We start from the raw sequence: 21,405 nt of genomic DNA, 5'->3' as shown, positions 1-21,405 counted from the left end.
ATTATGATAGAGTAAACCTCCTATACAAATATAGCACTTCCAGCACTGAAGCGGAAACATTACCTATGAAAAGGCAAAACAGCAAATATTTCACCAGGTCCTAAAACACTAATACATTCCTATTAGGAAAACAGAGTAAGCCAGGCTGCAAAAGATCCCTACACAGAAATTACGTTAGTGGAATGTCACAGCTTGGTTACATATGGAGAAAGCAGACAGACCCTCACCAAATACACAATAAACAGACCATAAAGCATAAATAGAAACATGCACCAAAACTAAACCGGAAACTGCAACAAGCCAGATTCTGTATGCAGTGCAACTAGAAAAATGGAAACCACCATTCCTCAAAATCAAGAAATATAAAACATCATTCACAACTACTACCGGTATTGACTTGGATTGTTTGGCTCAGCTACACCCGCCGGGAGAATTTAAAACAAAAAAGGCTGCTGTCAGCAGGAGGGGGCAGCAGTAGCATCAGCAAATAGAAGAACAGAAAACAGGGGAGGGCGGGCAGCAGCCTAGGGAAGCAACAGAGTGCGAGGCTGAAGCGACCGGCCAGGTTCAGACTTGACAGTGAGAGCTAATGAACGAAGGCAGCGATCAGCGGCCAATCACAGCGACAACAGGGTGCGAGCCACCGAGCCGGACTGGAAACGTGAGCCGAGAGGGAAACAGATGATGGAAGGCGCAGCCCGCCCCCACCCCACCCCACCCCAGAGAAAAGGCGAGGGAGCGCAGCAGGCGCCTCAGTCACGGGAGGGGCTCGGGGGGAGTAAAGGTAGGGCGGCAGCGGGACCGGCCATGCAAGTTAAGAGAGAAAGAGGAGGGGTGAGCAGCTCAAGCTTTGAGCTAGCACCGAGAACGCACCTTTCACGTGCCGAGCACGCTCGCTCGTGACACTTCCGGAGCCGCAGGGAGTCTGCGCCAGCAGCGCAAAGAAAGAGCACGCAGCCGATTGGTGCACCGGCCTTCCCAGCTACGCCTAATCTGATTGGCCCCTGACACAGCCCCAGTAATTGAACTTTCCTTGCTGCCTTTGATTAGGTTTTACAGTGCCCGGTTACTCTTGCAACTGGACTGGTCACCCTAGTTTATTCACCCAAAACTAGCCGAAGAGGGTTTCAATCCATTGACCTCTGGGTTATGGGCCCAGCACGCATCTGCTGCACCACTCTGCTCTGCTCACGGTCGCCATCAGATCCCAAACTAGCTCTGAATGAGGCTTGCATGTCAGTACCGTGGAGGGCAAACTTCAAAACTAAGAGCGTGGGTACAAAATCTGCTGCTTCTTTTCCCCCGCGGATTTTGAGTCCCCTGTCAAAGGGAAATGATGTGTGCGCCTCACCTTCGCAAATTGCCCCAGAAAAAAGTAGAAGTTGCTCGCAGAGGTCTGCACCTGCTTTTTCCGCAGATGCTTTCTCTGTGGAAAAACAACGTGCACAATTTTGAAAATGCAAAACTACGCACAGCAATGCTTCCCCCCCCACCCCCCAGCCTAACCCCGCCTCTGATTCCCGCCTCCACTGGTATAAGTGGGTATCTTGCTGATCCTCGTGCGTGCTTTTCACCCTTCTATAAGATGGCTAAACTTCAGATCGCCTGCTTACCCGGGGTAAATGGCTTTTGACAATGCTCTTGTAATCTCTCCCATGATACAGTGTTTCAGCAGTTCATTTAATGTGTTCTCCATCAGAAGGACTGTAAAGGGTCATTTTATAAAGCATTTGTTTCACCCGCTGATGAGGTATTTTAGAATTATCCGCACAATATGCAGGGAAACTTTGCACCTTTTTTTTCATATATAATTTTTCCCAGATTGGCAATCCTTGGGGCGGAGTTAGGGAGGGGTTTGCACTTAAGCCGGTTTTAAAAAAAACTGTGCGTAAATTTTCATGGAAAATTTATGCGGCCGCTTTAGTGAGTGTTAACTTGTGCGAGTAGGATTTGGTCGGGTAATTTTCAAACGGGCCGATACAGTAAGGAGCGGTAGAAAGAGCTGCGTTAGTGCCGGGCGCACCCACGTTTGCCGCACGCACAGTCCGGCTCACCTACCGCTCGATACTGTATTTAAATAGCTTGCTAATGCAAGCCGCGTCCAAGAAGCGTCCGAGAAGGGTTAGGCCCGCGCAATCCATTTTACTGTATAGAGCGCTATACAGCGCCTATACAGTAACCTGGGTGCGCTGGTACCTGTCATTTCAAATGACATTTGAAATGACAGGTACCAGGAAGTGGACGGTTCTCATACGCTCGGTTCTCCTACGCTTGGGATTGCCAGTCCTCTCTACCCTCCTCCCGAAGCAACAAGAGCGAAAAAGGAGAAAAGGAGAAAAGCGACGTGTGAAGTGTAACTTACTCTTGCAGCCCTCCTCCGGAGACGCACCGCAGCTCCCCTGCCTCCCGGGGGCTGCCCCCTGCCTCCCGGGGGCAGCCGGCGGCGAAAGCGGCCCCGCCGGCGAAGATGGATGCCTGCACGGGCCCTCTGACACGATCGCTCCAGCTGCGGCCACTTCTCCTGCGTGCATTCAGCCTGTGCATCACGCTCAAGGCGTGACATCACTACGTAGTGACGTCACGCCTTGAGCGGCCAAATTGCACGCACAGGCTGAATGCACGCAGGAGAAGTGGCCGCAGCTGGAGCGATCGTGTCAGAGGGCCCGTGCTGTCTTTCGCCGCCGGCTGTCCCCGGGAGGCAGGGGAGCCGCGGTGCGTCTCCGGAGGAGGGCTGCAAGAAAAGTAAGTTATACTTCACATACCGCTTTTCTCCTTTTTCGCTTTCGTTGCTTCAGGAGGAGGGTAGAGAGGACTGGGCTGCCCCTTTTTCGCTCACCGGCCAGGGCAGGTGAGCGAGGGGTGGGGGAAAATTTGCCGCCTACCCTTACCCCTGGCTCTAACGCAGGGGTAAGGGTAGGCGGTAAGTTAGCAGGTTAAACGCGCGGCTAAACTGCAGGTTAAAAAGGCGATAGTCGTGGCGCACGTTACTGAATGGGGGGGAATAGCTAATCCGATCGTTTACATCTCGTATACATGCCACGGGCGGAAGGGGTTACTTGTTGATTTAAAGAGGCGGTAAGAATGGGTTAAAGGGGATAGGGGATAGTGGATTGCGGGTTGGGCTAACGCGGCCAAATTGTGAGTAAAAGGCGGGTTAGAAACAGGGTAACCACGGCTGCACTTTACTGTATTGACCTGAAAGTGCGTTAAGTCTGCTTTGAAAATTGCTGGGAAGTGTGTGCATAATTGCCGGGCTATCTTATGTGCGGTGCCGCGAACGTTACCTCCAGACTGTAACAGAAAACTGTTTGGGGATAGAGCCTTTAACACCCTGCACTCCCTTTCTTTGTTCACACAGACATGGGGGTGCTGATGTCCAAGCGGCAGACGGTGGAGCAGGTCCAGAAGGTCAGCCTGGCCGTGTCGGCCTTCAAGGACGGGCTGAAAGATCGGCCGCCGAGCAAGCGGAAAGCCGAGACGTCCTCCCGCGGCGGCAGCAAGGCAGAGGCGGCGGAGCAGGTGGTGGAGGAAGAAGAGGAGGAGCGAGGCAAAGAAGCCGCCCCCGCCGCCGGCCCCTCCCAAGCCCAGCCACGGGGGAACAGCATTAACCGGGCTGCCTGGGAGAGGTTACGGGACGGGCGAGGGGTGGAGCCTGAGGAGTTTGAGCGCGCCAACAGATTCACCCCGCCGGCCTTCCTCAGGCCGGTCCGAGGTCTCCATGACGACGATGCGGTGGAGATTAGCCTGGAAAAGAGGGAGCAGGTAATTAGAGCAACTGTCTTTTTCCGAAATGTTGCTCCTTCAGACGAGAACTCTAAAGAAGGGTGCTTTGTGCTTACAAAAACTCATAAACATCTTGCCTTTGGGCAATTTGTTTTATTGGTCCAAGAAAAGGTATCACAGTCCAGAAAGAATCCAGTTTGCTGCAGGTGATATGGTTCAGTACTGGCCAGCAGTGACAGCAGAAGAGAGATGGTGTGCCTCCTCCTCGCGAAGGGGGAGGCCATCTAGAATCGAGAGCTGGTGATGGTGGGAGTGGAGTGGAGACCTGGGATCTTCTGGGAGGAGGCCACTGGGGGATCATTTTACCAGAAGGGAGATAATCAAGCCATGGGGGTGGGGGGGTGGGGAGCGAGATGTGTGATAAGGTATGGGGACTTGGGGGAAGGAGGTAAAAGTATGGTGGTTCAGGAGGGAAGGGATTGCAGTTGGGTGGGTGATCGGATGATCCTTGGATCTAGGCACATGGATAGCACTTTCATTTAGTGCAGCTGCCCCTGCATCTAGTTTTTGCACCTAGATTAGGTGCTTAGCGGTGAAAATCAGCACTAGGTTCATAAAGTTTCTCCCCTGACTTAACGCCACCTACCTGCTGACCCATTTTTTGGGGAGAACCTAGTTTAAGGCACTCAGTGAGTGGGGAAGAGGCGGGAGCAGAATATTTACCTAGGCACATCTAGGTTCCTAACTCCTAAGTACCTAGATCTTTTGAATACCTACCCAGTGGACATTTACAGTGAGACTGTGCATTCTCCTCTTACCATGAGGACAGATTTACCTTGTTTGAAATGCTGGTGGTCACCATGCAGAATTTAATAAATTTCACCAGGACACGCAATGTCCGTTTGCAGCTCCTTCCCTACTCCTCTACTCATTGAATCCCCCGTTTCCCCATGAGGCTGATTAACCATGCCATAGAAACATAGATGTCGTGGGCAGAAAATCAGCAATTGGTTGACCCAGTCTGCCCATTCGTACCTGCCTACTGTGCTGGTACTGGTCCCCCTTGATCCATGATGTCCTCCCTTCCTCAGTCACTTAAGATCCCTTGGAGGTTAGTCAAGGGTTCAGGAGCCCATATTTAGGAGTTAGGCACCCAGATTGGCACCTCTGATGTAAGATTTATGGACGCTTGTTGCTGTGGGAAGGTTAACTCAACCTACACTGAAGGCCCTGTAAGTCCTCCCTGACAGCCGGCAGGACTAGGCTTGGTGTGAGACTGGTGTGAGGTCTAGGGCTTCACCTATTCCAGTCCCTTTTCCCTTAGGTTGAGCCCTTGGGATCCGAGGGCCAGCAGGACTTAGGCATGAGTCTCGAGAGTAGTAACGAGAGAAGTCATGGGCCTTGCTAGGGTCAGAGGAAAGTGGCAGGCAAGGATGGTCATGGTCCAGGCTGAAGTCACAGGCAGGCGGCAGATGAGAATATTCAGGGTACAGACTATGGTCAGATCTGGTGATCAGTCCAAGAGCAGACAAGAGAGGCTCTGGAGGGACGAGGAGACCAGGGCAGGGAGGACGAGGCAGACTGGGTTAGGAGAGGCGAGGCAAGGTTCATGCACGGGAATGGAACAACTCGCCCTACAGAGGAGCTATAGTCGACCTGCTGCTAAGGCAAAGGTCTAGGAGGCTGCAAGGCCCTTATAAGAGCTAAGGAAGGTGACGTCATTAGGGGGCACCACAGCCTGTTTCCCCTCGCAGGCCCTATAAGTGGTGATGTCAGGCACGCACGCGCCTAGAGGGAGCGGAGCCAAAGGGAGGATAGTGGCGTCCGAGCTGCGGCTGCAAGGGTCGTCATCCTGCCACGTGTGGAGCAGGCCTGGGTGGCGTTTGGGGTCAGTGTGCCGGCTCGTGGGGCCATCCCGCGAGCTTGCACGCATGACCTCTGAAAACTTACTAGGACTCAGCCCCTATACTTAGGAGCCTGGTTTCACTAGAAGGCTAAAATTAGGACCTAAAATGTGGGCCACTACGGAGGTGGATATAGGACAGGGGAAATAAAGTTATGTGCTTAGCACTGATTTTCAGTACTGGTCACCTATCGTAGACTCCTAAACCTATGCCCACAATGATTTCAAAAGGTGCTTGCGCAAATCACACCTGTATTTTATAACCTGCACGTATATGATATGCACTGGTTATAAAATACGCGCAAATATGTGCTCAGACATGCGTGCGCCTGTAAAAAACACGTGCCGCCCAATTTCAGAGTTATCCAGATAAGTAACAGCACTTATCCGGATAAGCTCCGATTTATTCAGCTAAGTAGCGGCAAAGGCTCAAGATATAGCCAGATAAGTCTAAAAAAGCACTACTTGTCCGTCTTAAGCACCGCTTCTCAGAATTTGCCGGTTAAGTAAGATAGCCAGATATGTCTGAAACAGCGCTACTCAGCCGGATAAGTCTTAGAACGCTACTTAACCGGCACACCCGCCCTCTGTCACATGTACCCCCCCCCCCGCCTCTCCTCACTCACTCAGGCCAAAGGCACAATGCTCTCGCTGCCTTTATGCAAAGCTGTCGGCCAGGTTTTCTTGTGTTTCAGCCAAGCTGAGCTGGGGCGCTGAAGGAGACTCTCCAATTAGTGGAACTGAAGCCGAAAGTGAAAATCTCCCGGTAGACAGTCCTCCCATTCAGCTATGTGCTGGCAGGTTCAGGTAAAAATAGCAGAGCCACGCTTCCCAGCTAATCGTGCTCACATGGGCTGCTGCAGTAAGGAATGACTGCACGGGCAGACACCCAGAAATGAATGCAGAGATGGGGGAGGAGGAATATAGAGACGCACGTCTTATAAATATATCCTGGTTCAGTTGGGTGTGACATGATTCCCACCATCCCGCTGCCTCCTTTGTCTTCCTTTATCATGCCCGGGAGTCCTGGGAAAGCAGAGCTCAGAGAGCGCGGGAGGTCCGTCCATGATCTGGAGGGAGTGTGCCGAAAGGCGTGGGATGGAGAAATCGAGCGATTTCACCTCCTCTGCTGCCGATCAGAGTGGGCTGGAATTGTGATCATTCAGTTGGAAGGCCATTTAAGTGGACGTTACGTACAGTAGAATTTGCATATAAATATGAGGTCAGATAAAGACCACAAGGCCCTTCTAGTTTGCTGTTTTTCCTCTTCCTGCAGTAATACCTTTAAGAAGTATTCCCAGGGGGCAGATATCCACATCGGTAAACACCATCATTAAAATTAGCGCCATAGTGGGGAGTCTTAGCGGACTGTGCTGCGCCTGCTCTGTGCTGGAGCAGCTTGAGTGTGTGTATGTGGGGGAGAAGCTTGCACTAATGCTCCATGTGCTGTACCTGTCCTGTGGTGGGGCAGTGTGTGTGTGAGAAGCTTGCACTGTTGCTGCCTGTGCTATACTTATTCTGTCATGAGACATTGTGTGTGAGTGTGAGAAGCTTGCTCTGCTGCTTTCTGTGCTATACTTATTCTGTGATGAGACATTGTGTGTGAGTGTGAGAGGCTTGCACTGCTGCTGCCTGTGCTATAATTATTCTGTGATGAGACATTGTGTGTGAGTGTGTGAGTGTGAGAAGCTTGCTCTGCTGCTTTCTGTGCTATATTTATTCTGTGATGGCACATTGTGTGTGTGTGTGAGTGTGTGTGTGAGAAGCTTGCACTGCTGCTGCCTGTGCTATAATTATTCTGTGATGAGACATTGTGTGTGAGTGTGAGAGGCTTGCATTGCTACTGCCTTTGCTACACTTTTTCTGAGGTGAGACGTGTGTGTGTGTGTGAGAAGCTTGCACTGCTGCTGCTCATGATATACTTATTCTGTGATGGGATTGTGTATGTGTGAGAAGCTTGCACTGCTGCTGTCTGTGTTATACTTATTCTGTGATGGCACATTGTGTGTGTGTGAGAGAAGCTTGCACTGCTGCTGCCTGTGCTATACTTATTCTGTGATGGGACATTGTGTGTGTTTGTGTGTGAAGCTTGCATTGCCACTGCCTGTACTGTACTCTGACGGGGGATCATGTGGGGAGGGGTATGTGAGATAAATTTCTTGTATTCGTTTAAAACCAAATTACAAAAGATAAATACAAATATCACTTACATGAAATTATTTACATAAGTTAATTAGACAAAATCAGATTATACATAGCTAGAATAAAAAGCACAAAAGCATTTTTATAAGACAGCAATTCCTTTCAATAACTTTCCCCCATTATTTCAATTTCTGTGTTGTAAATTATTTTAATGGCTCTTACTGTTTGCATTGCTATGTTATGTTCTGATATTTCATATTTTTTACTTAAACGATAAACTGTAATAACATTTATAAACCAAAGTGTTCTGATATGGTGGGTTTTGTTACTTAAATTAATCAGGCTGTATACTACTTAAACTGTTAAGTCTAATTTTTTATTACAGGAACCTTTAAGAGATATGCTACGTTCCCCCCGTACTCTGATTGAAAATGGACATTCTATCAGGAAATGCTCTGTAACACAGCACAACCTGGCCTCAGTCAGTCTGTCATCAGCATTTCTGTACTTTCCGGAATTTGCTGAGGCGTGGTTTCAGCCTCTGCAGTTTCTGGAGACAGAGTAGTGCCGTCTGTGGGCTTAGGTAGGATATCAGCCTCTGCAGTTTCTGGAAACAGAATATTTAAATGAGAGATTAAACCACGGGGTTAGTAAAGAAGCAGCACCCCAGTGTCTCCTGTAGCAGATTCACTCCTGTGGCTATATCTCTGTAGCCAGGCCCTCCTGCCATAGCCTTGCTTCAGACACACAGTCAAATCCAGGAGCGGATTTTGGGCTGCAGACTCGGTGTTCTCCTGACTGCTCTGACTTTCCAATATGACATCCAGCTGATCCGCAACCAGACGCTAAGCAGTGCCATCTGAACTCTGTCAGCTGCGCTTGCTAAATACTAGACAAGTCAGGACAAGCCAAATCAAACGGCCACGTGAACAGAAAAGTTTTAAAGGCTTGCTTGAATGACTTAATGGATGCCATGGTTCGTATCTGTTCGGCGAAAGAGTCCCACTCTTTCTTTGGCATCTTCAAAGGTTTGTAGGTAAAATTTCCCAGTCTAGCGGGGTGGAGTAGTCCGTGGGCAGCGTCGAGGGGATAATTTTCAAAAGGGAAGGTATGCACATCCATGCACGTGCCCACTTTTCCTTTGAAAGCTGGTGGAGCTTGCGTTTGCATTTGCCATCTAATTTACATGGGCTTTTGCAAAATGACGCTCTGTATGGTTAAAACAGAAGGAGAGACGGTAATTGTTTGAGGTATCTGGGCTGGTTAGAGGGCTTGCAAGAAGACTTTCGGATGAAGTATTACTAGAAGGGAGACTCTTATGCCTCCTGAAGTCTGGCTGTGAAGTTGGACAGTGATTTAGGGAATTTTACTTCCTTATTGTGTGAGTTGTTCTCGGTTCTATAGGGTTACCATTTTATTTTGTATTGGCTTGGTATTTGGATTGCTGTGGGCAGGTGGGAAAGGGTTAAATTGATTTGTATGGTAAACTTTGGGGGATTTTATATTAGGCGGCACATCAGGTTGAGTAAATGCAATAATAATAAATAAGGCAAGAGGCCAGGATTTAGCTGTCTACAGGTTCATTCTTCACCGGCAGCAGAACATTTCCTTCAGTGATAAAAAGCACCTGCGTCTCGCAGAAGGCACTGAAGGGCTCGGACAGATTAAAGGCACAGATTATCTCGGCAGGATTTCGAGGAACTTCATTTGAACCACAAATGACAAATTCCCGTTCTCCCTTTGAGACTCTGCTCCTCCAGATGTGCAATCATCCTTCCCCGTAGGTTGTGGGAGGGAGCTGCAGGGATGCACCGGAGAATTATCATGGCAGGACTTTTACTACAATTTTCCTGCTCCTCGGAGAACGGGATGCAGATCCACCATGGAAGTCACTTTAATAGCTCCTCTGGTATCCAGCAACCAATCCGGGGGAGGGGAGAAAGGATGGCATCTAGGAAAGTGTGCTAATTTCATCTGATTAGCAGCAAGAAAAAGCAATTGGAACTGAGAAGTATGAGTAGGAAAGACCCGGCAAAGTTACAAATAGCCAATGGAGCATGACGGGAGAGACGGAAGTTCTTTTCCGTTCTCTCAAGCTTGAGAGGAGGTCTGAAGGTGAAGGAGCTTACAGAAAGGAGCTTTAGAGGGCTCATGCTTGATCCTCCATCAGCCCTCTGGGACTCTGAGAACCAGTGAGAAGTCTGCAGGAAAAAAAAAAACAGGAAAAGGTTGCAGCTCCTTCATGAGCTACCCTTCAGCCTTTCATTATTCAACCTGCTGTCTGCAGACCAACTGGCACGAATGGGGATAGTCATACCGGGCTCCTCAGAGGGCACGGTGACTCATTACACCGGGCACTGCAGATCTGGAGGCAGAGGATCTCCTGGAGCCCACAAAAGCTGGGCCCAGGGGAGGTCTCTGCTTATTTAGGCAGTTAAGAAAAAAGGAGAAAATGTAGGACTTCCTCAAGGGGAGACCCACGTGAAGATAGGAAGATTTATAGCCTCGGTGTCACCTTACTGGCCCATAAAACAAGCCAACCCTTCTCTCAGAGTTCTGCAATACCAAGTGCATAACGGCTTCTCGCATGGCTGGAGAGGTCACAGCTTGTCTTTCTGTGGTGCCTTTCCTGCATTCCAACAAACAAGGAGGCCATCATCAGCCTTCTTTCGTTTACTTTTTTTAATTTACGACCCACCTTTCCAATGGAACCCAAGGCTGGCAATAGTTTGCTTTTGTTCTTTGGAGAGGGGCTGGGGGAGGGATTAACTGGTGCAAATCTGGTTTTTAGAATATCACTTTGCAATCTTATATTATGGTAATTAGTCAGAAATGCGTCAAGAGGAAATGACTGAATAACACTCCTGTAAGCAGGAGCCAGATGAGTCAGAAACATAGTCCTCTAGTTCACATGCAAACATGAGACTTTCTTTTGCTCAGCTTAAAGAACATTCATTTTCAAAATCTGACTTTTAAAAGCAATGACCAGATCTTCTCTTTTGTTCACCAGAAATATATTTTTGGGACCGCTCTCTCAGGCAAATGGACTAACCTGCGCATCTCCTCACAGAAATGAGCTGGTTACTGCAAGGGATTTTGCTCACAGTACTGGCTCACTTAAATATGATTCAAATGAGATTTGTGGCATTTGTTTTATGGTAAAGTCCGTGGAACACATAGAAACATAGAAATGACGGCAGAAGAAGACCAAACGGCCCATCCAGTCTGCCCACTTTTTTTTTTTCTCTTCCTTTTTCTCTCTCCCGCCTGTTACTCTTGGCTTCCAGTACCCTCCAGCCCTATTTCCCCTCCACCCCACCACCAATGTAGAGAGCAGCGCCGGATCTGCATCCATGTGAACATCCAGCTCAATTAGGGGAAGCAACCGCTGCAACAAGCAGGCCACACCCCTGCCCCTGTCCACCCAGACTATACGATCCAGACCCCGTTGGTTGCCGTCCACACCCCGATCCTCCCTTCCACACTCCCCCTTCCGCTGAAGCATAGAGCCATGCTTGAAAGAGAAAGCATGGCTCTATGCTTCAGCATAGCATAGTTATGCTTCTCAAAAGCATAACTATGCTTCCTCAACATGCAGAGGTTAGGTTCCGCTGAATCGCTAATTACGTGACTTTTCACAGGGAATCTGGCTATGTGCAAATCACTGATGATCCAATTAGCAAGATTGTTAGGCGATTTTGGCATCATTTTTATGAAGACCTTGGAAAATGTAAAATTATGTAAAGAAAAATGGCAAATAGCCCACGTTAATATCGGCAAACATGATTACGTGCGTTGCTTGTTGTTTTGTGCATGTTGTCACGTCTGTGAAATCATTCGTGGCTTAGCACATTGGCCTCTGTCACTGTGTGTAGGAGTTGGTTGATCCCTCTGTTTAAGAGTAATACTGATTTTTGGACCCACAACGTATTATCTGGAACTAACTTGATTCTTCCACTGGGACATTTGCCTGGAAAGGATACTGAAGCTTCACTGCTAAGAGTGAGATTGGTTTTGGGAAATCTTCTTTTGTTGGATCCTGGAAAAGGAGCTCCAGTGTTGGTCCATTTGCCAGTGCATAAAATGTCCACCTAATAAGTTAAAATTTCCAACCCATTTTCCCTGGTAAATTGATTCATCTGAAGATTGCCATCCTCGGTCCAGCTTAAGTTTTCACAGTAGTGCGCTTATGCTTAGATGACTGAGGGGAGGAATTCCCCGGGGAGGGGAGAGAGCAGACTGGGGAAATGATGCACGTGGATTGGATTTTCAAATCTATGCACATTGCTTTCCAATCATTTTCTGCCCATATAAATTGCAGGTGCAGAGTTCATGCGGGTACTCTGAACCCGTAAACCAGATGGACCCATGTAGTTTCTTTTTGAGTATTAGCTGCAAGGCCTTGCACTTGTAGACGTTCTGAAAATTGCACCCCGAAAGTACACCATCATCCGTGATCCTGCTTGGGACCTTCCTGGGCAAATCCTTCCTGATATCTCTTCTGGAGCGTCCAGCTCTGGAAGCCATTGCCTGCACCCACATATGTGCACACATGCACTCCAAACTCTCACCATGGTTGCCTCATCAAAACAATCCAAACCTATGAAAAGAAGGAAGAAACTTGCACTGGAGGAAACCCTCTGGGCTCAGAAATAACTTTTCTCTCAGCTCTCCTTGATATTGGAACTAAACAGGCTCCAGCTTTGATTCTTAAATGGAAGAAAAGTGGTTTTATCAAGTAAACTAAACTAACTAACTAGCACCTGAGGGACTAGCAGAATGACTGATGACTTCTTATTGCTTACCGTAATTGGTTGTTGGCTAGATGGTTGGTTGACTGTTCAATTGATGGACATGCTATCTTCTGCAAATGGTTGTTGGCTGGTTGGTTGATCATCCAACTTATTAACTGATGGAACTGCTGTCTACTGCAAATGACTGTTGGCTGATTGGTTGATCATCCAACTTATCAACTGAACAACTTGAAGATTAACTAGCCAACTAACTGATGGACTGATTAGATTCACATACAAAAGAAATCACATTCTTCTCAAGCTCTGACTTCCTCCGGGCACCTCTTGGAGGCACCATAAGTTTGCAGTATTATTTCTCCTTTCCTTTGGATTCAGTTTGGGGAATAGCCTAGTGGTTAGAGCAGTGGACTATGAACCAGGAGACCAAGGTTCAAGTCCTGCTGTCGCTCCATGTGACCTAGGGCAAGTCACTTTACCCTCCATTGCCTCAGGTACAAAAAACTTAGATTGTAAGCCCTCTGGGGATAGAGAAATACCTACAGTACCTGAATGTAAACCAGTGTGATATCTCAATTCAGATGAATGTCGGTATATAAAAATAATAAATAAATAAATAAAAATAACCTGCTGTTTGGGTCTTTATCTGCCATCGTTTATTGTGTTACTATGTACCTAAGTCCTCTGATTTACTCTCATGCATTTTCACAGGCGATAAATGATGAAATGTGCGAGATCTGTGAAGTCTGGACAGCAGAGAATCTTTTCCCCTGCCGGATCTGCACCAGGGTCTTTCACGATGGATGCCTGCGCCGTATGGGATATCTGCAAAACGACAGCACCTTAGAAGTTACAGAAACTGCGCACACAGAGACAGGCTGGAGCTGCTGCTACTGTGTAAGTGTTACCTTAACTTGGTTTAAGGTCTGCATCACAAGTGGGCAAAAGACTTTACAGTCCCCCTAGTTCAATATTTCCTTTGCCTCAATTTTTTAAAAGCTTTATTGATGACACCAAAAGCACAGGAATAGTACAGGTGAACTGAAAATGTACTGTAGTATGTGGTTCATTTTTAGGATGAAGCATTTTTATTTGCTACTTTTTAATATATTTCTTTGCTCTATTCTTGCTTCTGGGGCAAGATTTTCTAGTTGTTTATGTTTTTAACTGATTTCTGTTTTGCTTTGTTTTATGTATTATGTCTTTTGTTATGTTTTATGGAAGACTGTGGTTCATCTTACTGTTTTATTCTTATTTCTCTGTGTTATGCAGTGAGGGTCCTTGCTTATTTTATTATGGAATGCCATATGTGTTTTCTTTTACTGTTTTTGTTTGCTGAGATTTTTTTTGTATTTTGTTATGGATTTATTTATTTATTTTTATTTATTTATTTATTTAGAGTTTTTATATACCGGCAATCATGAAAAACATATCTTGCTGGTTTACATCGAACAGGAGTGCATTATATACAAAAACTAGAACTGTGGTGTCCGAAGGTACAGTTACATTTAACAAGGGTAGCCGAACTAGGAGAAGGAAGAAGAGAGGAGAGAAAAGAGATGGTTAAACAATATACAATTTAAATATAGTATACAAAATAAATGTTATATACAAGAGGAATGGTGTTTTAGGAGTCATTGGAATGTGTCATTGGGTTGTGTCCGGAAATGCTTGTTTGAATAACCAAGTCTTAAGTTTTTTCCTAAAAGTTGGGAGGCAGGGCTCCTGTCTGAGGTCTGTAGGAATGGAATTCCACAAAAGAGGGCCAGCTGTGGAGGTGGCGCAATCTCTTATGGTGATGTGTCTGGTCGTTTTTGCTGGGGGAACTTGGAGGGAGCCTCTATAAGCATCTCTAGTAGGTCTGGTAGAATTATGTGTTTGGAGAGGGAATTGAAGATCGAGAGTGGTGAGTTGATGTATAGTTTTGTAGGTGATGGTTATGGCTTTGTACATGATGCGGAAGTAGACGGGTAACCAGTGAAGCTCTTTCAGGATGGGGGATATGTGGTCTCTTTTCCTTGCGCCTGTCAAGATTCGGGCTGCTGAATTTTGAACCATCTGTAGGGGTTTGGAGTATGATGATGGTAGACCTAGCAATAGGGAATTGCAATAGTCTAGTTTCGAAAAAATGACTGCTTGGATGATCGTTCTGAAGTCTTGAGCGTGGAAAAGAGGTCTTATCCTTTTCAGGACCTGGAGTTTATAGAAGCAGTCTTTGGTTGTTTTGTTGATGTGTGCCTTGAAGTTTAGCCGGTTGTCTATTATTACTCCTAGGTCTCTAGCTTGTGTGGTAGGCAGATTGGTAGGAAGAGTATTGTTGGAGGTGTTGTTCTCAGGAGAGATGAGTAGGATTTCAGTCTTAGAGGAATTTAAGATGAGGTGTAGGCTGTTGAGTAGTTGTTTGATTTTTTTGTGGCATGATTCCCAGTAGTCAAGAGTATTAGAGTATGTGTCTTTGATAGGGATGATGATTTGAATATCATCTGCGTATAGGAAAAACTTTAGATTGAGGTCGGTGAGAAGTTGGCAGAGAGGAAGAAGGTAAATATTGAATAGAGTCGGAGATAAAGACGAACCTTGTGGGACTCCTATGGCAGAGTTGAATCTTGAGGATTCCTTGTTTTGGAGTTTAACTTTGTAACCTCTATTGTTGAGAAAGGTTTTAAACCAGGAAAGGACGGTGCCGCTGATTCCTATAGATGACAACTGGTTAAGGAGGATAGCGTGGTTGACCGTGTCGAACGCTGCGGATAGGTCTAGCAGGATCAATAGGTATGAATTTCCTTTGTCAAGGCCCAGTAGGATATGGTCTGTCAAAGAGATAAGGAGGGATTCTGTGCCTCGATTTTTTCGGAATCCGTGTTGTGGGGCGAAGAGGAGATTGTTGTCTTCGATGTAGTTTGAAAGTTGAGAGTTGACTAGTTTTTCCATGATCTTGGCGATGAATGGAAGGTTAGCTATGGGGCGGAAGTTGTTAGGGTCCTTCGGATCAAGGTTGGGTTTCTTTAGGAGTGGTGAGATTGAAGCCATTTTGAGATCATCTGGGAAGGATCCTTGGGCTAGAGAGCAGTTAATGATGTTTGTCAATGATGTGGCTATTGTGTCTGGAATAGATAGAAGTAGTTTGGTGGGGATGTGGTCTGCGGGATGAGACGAAGGTTTCATTCTTCTCAAGATGGCTTGTATCTCAGTGGAAGAGACGGGCTCAAAAGTGTTTAGGCTGGAGTTTTTGAAGGTTGGGTGTTGATATAATGGAAAGGCGTCAGCGGTATTGGAGGGCAGTTGAGTTAAAAGATTGTTGATTTTATTTTGAAAAAACTGAGCGAGTTCATCAGCTTTAGACTGTGCCATGTCACAGGGGATTGTTGTGTTGCTCTTGTTTTTATGCTCTCGTACACCAACCTGGGCAGTTTTTTATTTTCTGGAAAGGTGGTCAAAAAAAATCAATAAATTAAATTGGAAAAAGATCTGAAGAAAAGGTCGCTGAGGCCTGGATAGCTCAGGTACAACAAGACTTGTTTCACTGGTCCTTTAGGTTAGTCATTTTCTGTGAATAAAACCTGGCTCTAGGCGCGTGCAAGGCTGTTCTAAAATTGACACCGGCTCAGCGCCTGTAAAAATCTGCGCCTAACCCAGCTTTGCGCGTATTTTTACATGCACCGAAGACAAGCGCTGTAGCTTTGCGCGAGGTCACTTGCGCGCCTACGCGGCCAATTCCCCCCCCCAAGGATTTTCAAAGCAAGCTTAACGCAGATTAAGTTCGCTTTGAAAATACTCAATGATGCGTGTGTGGGTACAAAGCGCACGCAGACTTTTACTTCTATTGGGGAGGCTATTCGAAAATCATTCTCCCTGATGGGAGCACAACATAAAACGTTGCAGGAACTGAAGAGAAAACGACTGCCAGGCTCATCTCGTCTGCTCATTCTGCCTGCTTTGCAGTTCCTCCTTGATCCCTGTCTCATGTTTACAATGCAGCACAGTTTGGTGTGGCGTGCAAAAAAAAAAGAAAGAAATGGCATCAGTTGGCTGTTTATTCCTTCCTGCAGATCACTAATAAATGTATTACAGAAACGGCAGCCCCCACGTAGGCCCCTGCGGGATCCTGCTCGTCCAACGTATTCCAGCTGGAGTGCGCGTCACGGGCGCTGACACACACACGCGCCATCCCTTCGGCGCGCGCGCTGCTTCCCTGCTATAACGAGAGGGGAAATTCTGCTCGCGTGTGTGGGAGCGGACAGACAGCACAGGCTTTTCTGCTCGGATTCCTCGGAAGGAAACAAACGAAACGAGTGTTAGAAATGTTATTCGCCGTGGCAGGACGCGAACAGAAGAAACCAGAGGGGTTCGCGGACGCATCACCAGCGCCTGCAGCACAGGCCAGAGCTGGAACGGTGCCTACCTGGGGGCGTTTGCCCTGCTAGTCCGTGCCGTGGCTCACCCAGCTCCCTCGGCCGCGCTAGCCTTTAAGCAAAATCACTTCGGTTTAACCATGTTAATGGGCCATTAATAATGAATCCTGGGAACTTCAGAGCGTTCATTTGGAATGGGTCCAGGAGAATATCAATCAAAAAGCAGTTGTCTTGAAATTAAATGCAAACTTCCCCAAACATATTCTCTGTTATTTTAATCCTGGCAAACAGGCTGGAACACACTGTTCTTAGCTGGCCCAAATCCGCTTTTCAGTTTTTTTTTAACTTTTGCCCTCACATATTTCAACAGTGCATATCCTGCGAGGTTCTGATGGGGGATGGATTTCAAGGTTGTGGTGTCGTTTGCGGGCTGGGATATTTTACATTTGGTCATTCAAAGGTGCTGATGTGGGCAAGTTCTGGAAATCACACGGGTCCCTTTGAGATACGAAACAGCAAGAGTCAAGGAAGACTGTGCACGTTCGCGGGCGTGACTCCCGTTCGTAGACCAGGGTTCCAGCAGCCGTGCCGGCCCTGGAGGAAACTGGATTACGATACTCCCAGGACCAGGAGACAGACACAAGGATTCCTTTCTGTAGGAGGGCGGGGAGATGACCTGTTTCAAGACCCTGCTGGGAGTAAGCACTCTGAGCTCACTCTGCTCTGCAGAAAAAGGAAAAGACAGTCCACGTACAGGATCGAGGCTCCCAAGGTGTCTCTCTTTACTTTCGTATTAAAACAAAGGATTGGAAACTTCACTCCAAAGCCGTAGCCTTTCTGCGGGAAATCTTCAATACGAGCCACTTGTTGGCTGAGAGTGAGCCAGACTGGAGTTGTTACCACTGTCAGTCCTAGAGAGCAGTGCGGACTTAGACATGGGGGTAGATTTTAAAAGGTGCGCACGGGCGTACATGTGCGCACACGTGTACGCCCGCTTTTATAACATGAGCGCGCAGGCATGCGCATGTTATAAAATCGGGGGTCGGCGCGCGCAAGGGGGTGCACAATTGTGCACCTTGCGCCCGCCGAGCCATGCTGCCTTCTTCTGTTCCCCCTATCCTAAGTTTCCCACCCCTTCCCCTAACCTTTCCCCCCCCAGCCCTACTCTAACCCCACCTAAATTATCATACCTTTTGCGCCTGCCGGCACGCAATCCTCTAGCACAAGTGGCAAATGGATGCCCTGTCGGAGGCTTCTGACCCCGCCCCCGGACTGCCCCACCCTCCGGACCGCCCCGCCTCGGACGCCCCTTTAGTAAATCCCCGGGACTTAGACGCGTCCCGGGGCTTTACGCGCATCGCTGGGCCTTTATAAAATAGGCCCAGCGAGCGTAACACCGCCCCCACGCGCGTAGGGATTTTAAAATCCGACTCTAAATGCACAGGCTTGTCTGCCTGCTGGGTACAGGCCACATTTTTGCAACCCGAGATTCCCAGGGAATAGGAGGTTTACTCGGATATTCATGCAACTCTTGTGGATGAGGATCTTGATCCCAGAGGAGCACCACTGCTGCGTTATTAGGGGGGGGGGGGGTTTTGAATCCAGATGAAAAGCATCCCAAAAATCTCATGTCCTGGAGATCTTTTACTAATCAGATGGGCTTCAGATAAGACACCACAGGTGCTGAGACTGAAGTAACAGGAGAATCTGAATTACAATGATCAATCTGGGGAGGGGGGAAAAAGTGAATGGGAGTCTGCCTAGGTTGTGTATATGAGTGTGTGAATGGAAGCCTGCCTGTTGTGTGTGTGTGTGTGTGAATGGAAGCCTGCCTGTTTTGTGTGTGTATGTGTGTGTGTGTGTGAATGGAAGCCTGCCTGTTGTGTGTGTGTGTGTGTGAATGGAAGCCTGCCTGTTTTGTGTGTGTATGTGTGTGTGTGTGTGAATGGAAGCCTGCCTGTTGTGTGTGTGTGTGTGTGTGTGTGTGTGAATGGAAGCCTGCCTGGGTTATATGTGAAGAAAGTTTGTGCTACCATCACTAATCCATGTCATGTTCAAGATGACTATAAATCAAAATTTTTCTGGTTTGGGGAGTGGGAGATTTTCCCATTCTTTAATTGTTGGGTGTTTAGTATATCTGCTATTTTGAAATATTTTGTTGCTGTTTAGAAACATTGTAAAACTTTTAATATGAGTTCTTAATTATTGGATTTTATTCTATTCATCATCTCTTTGGTAATATTCTTATTATTATGGTTTATTTTGATTGACTTATATTTTGTGATTTTATTGTTTGATTAACTTTTGAGGACTGGGGGTGTTTCTGTTTTTCCATTGCTGCATTTTTTGTTGCAGTTTCCAGTTCGGTTTCTGCCTACATATTTCTAATTGTACTATGAGAAGAGGTATTACTTAGTCATATAAATGATTTCCTTTCATTGTTTAAATGTTCCTGTTTTTTGTTTTTATAAGCTTCCCCTTTTCTGCCAGCTGAAAGAACAAAAACTACCCATCCAAACAGAAAAAAAAAATATATTATTTAAAACTTGTGCTATATTTTCTTTTTAAATTTAAATTAAGATTTAAAATTTTAACTTATTAATATCTAAACTCAACATGTAAAATCTCATCCATCACTGTGAGTGGAAATTTCCTGATCCTTGGGCCCATTTCAACAGCTTGTATAAAAATTCGGACATTTCTGTTCAGAGAGAGAACTCTTATCTTTCCCTTGTGCCATTCTTAACAATAAAAGTAAGGCTTTTATTGTTGTGAGTGGAGTGTCATGCATATGAACATTTTATTGTTGTGAGTGGAGTGTCATGCATATGAACATTGTCCGTCAGGTGTCACAATAAGAAAAAGGCTGAGAACCACTGGTCTAGGAGCCCACATCTCAGGCCTCTACATAATAATAATAATAATAATAATTCACTTCTCTATTCCTCCATGTACAGAGGAGATAATCCTCTTGATAGGAACCCACAGAGTTCTCTAGCTGTGTGTGCAAGTAATCTGTCAGTGATTCATTTTCAGAAGTAATATAAGAACCATACTGGGTCAGACCAAGGGTCCAGCAAGCCCAGCATCCTGTTTCCAACAGTGGCCAATCCAACTCACAAGTACCTGGCAAGTTCCCAAACATTAAATAGATCCCAAGGTACTAATGCCGGCAAAAACAATGGCTGTTCCCTATTGATTAATAGCAGTTTATGGGCTTCTCCTCCAAGAACTTATCCAAACCTTTTTTAAACCCAGTTACACTAACTGCCTTTAACCACATCCTCTGGCAATGAATTCCAGAGCGAAAATATGCAGTGAGTGAAAAAGAATTTTCTCCGATTTGTTTTAAATGAGCTACTTGCTAACTTCATGGAGTGCCGCCTTCTATTATCTGAGGGAGTAAATAACCAATTTACATTAACTTGTTCAAGTCCTTTCATGATTTTGTAGACCTCTATCATATCCCCTCCCCCTCAGCCGTCTCTTCTCCAAACTGAAAAGCCCTAACCTCTTCAGCCTTTCCTCATAGGGGAGCTGTTCCATTCCCCTTATCATTTTGGTTGCCCTTCTCTGTACCTTCTCCATCGCAACTATATCTTTTTTGGGATGCGGTGACCAGAATTGTACACAGTATTCAAGGTGCGGTCTCACCATGGAGTGATACAGAGGCATTAGGACATTTTCCCTTTTATTCACCATTCCCTTCCTAATAATTCCCAACATTCTGTTGCTCTTTTGACTGCCGCAGCACACTGAGCCGACGATTTCAATGTAAGATCAACTACTAACTACCTTGATGTGTTCCAGCAGGACTAGGGGGGTATGTGCTGAGGGAGGTGTGAGTGCGGAAGGATCAGGGGAGATATCACGGTGGAACAGTTAAGAGGTGCAAAGAGCCTGCACTTGATCTTACTACATCCCACCACAGCCCATGAAACTTATGTGAGCAGCAAAGTCAATCCCCTTCCAGTGCTGTGCCCGAGGGACGGGCTCACTCTTCCTCTGCTCGTTTCCCACAGGCTTCCCTGGATGCCTTTATATCAGCACACAACATGCTTGGTGTCCATGTAGAGGCAATTATTTCCGCTTCACCCCCGCTCTTGCGCTAAGGGTTAAAATGGAAGCATCTGAACAACCTATAGATGTAGACGGAGGCATCGTGCCTCACTTATTACTCTAAGAATAATGATGTACCAAGTAAATCGCTGGATAATGCTGGCGGCTGCTGCTGCTGCGGGGTGGTATGAAAGCTCCTGCCGGTGACCACCCGGTCTTGCTGTTTCATCTCCATCAGCCGGGCGCAAGAGAGCAGCTCTGTCATTAACACGCTCTGCATTCTGGCTGCCCCGGTCAGATCACCCGGTCACTGTGTGCGGTTCTCTCGGTGACCTTGACAAGCCTTTCCCAGATAATCCTAGTGTCGGATTGTTTCACTACTTATCTAGTAACAAGAAAACAGCCTTTAGACTGATCTGGAGGTTCAGTCAGGCCCGGTGCTACCGGATGTGCAATTACACAGGGCAGTAAGCTC

General features: G+C 46.8%; 1 protein-coding gene across 1 annotated transcript in view; it reads left to right on the top strand.

Moving 5' to 3' along the window:
- The window catches only part of PHF24 (PHD finger protein 24), a 182,578-nt gene that overhangs the window by 104,513 nt on the left and 56,660 nt on the right, over positions 1 to 21,405 (top strand). The window contains exons 2-3 of the mRNA XM_029581548.1: positions 3,359 to 3,762; positions 13,231 to 13,416. Of these exons, the coding sequence (XP_029437408.1) occupies positions 3,361 to 3,762; positions 13,231 to 13,416 (588 nt within the window). The 5' untranslated portion in view covers positions 3,359 to 3,360. The remainder of the gene's footprint in view (positions 1 to 3,358; positions 3,763 to 13,230; positions 13,417 to 21,405) is intronic.

The sequence above is a fragment of the Rhinatrema bivittatum genome, chromosome 1 (assembly GCF_901001135.1).
Source record: "Rhinatrema bivittatum chromosome 1, aRhiBiv1.1, whole genome shotgun sequence".
Classification (NCBI taxonomy): Eukaryota; Metazoa; Chordata; class Amphibia; order Gymnophiona; family Rhinatrematidae; genus Rhinatrema; species Rhinatrema bivittatum.
The sequence above is the reverse complement of the archived record's forward strand: the minus strand, read 5'-3'. Positions and strand labels throughout refer to the sequence as shown.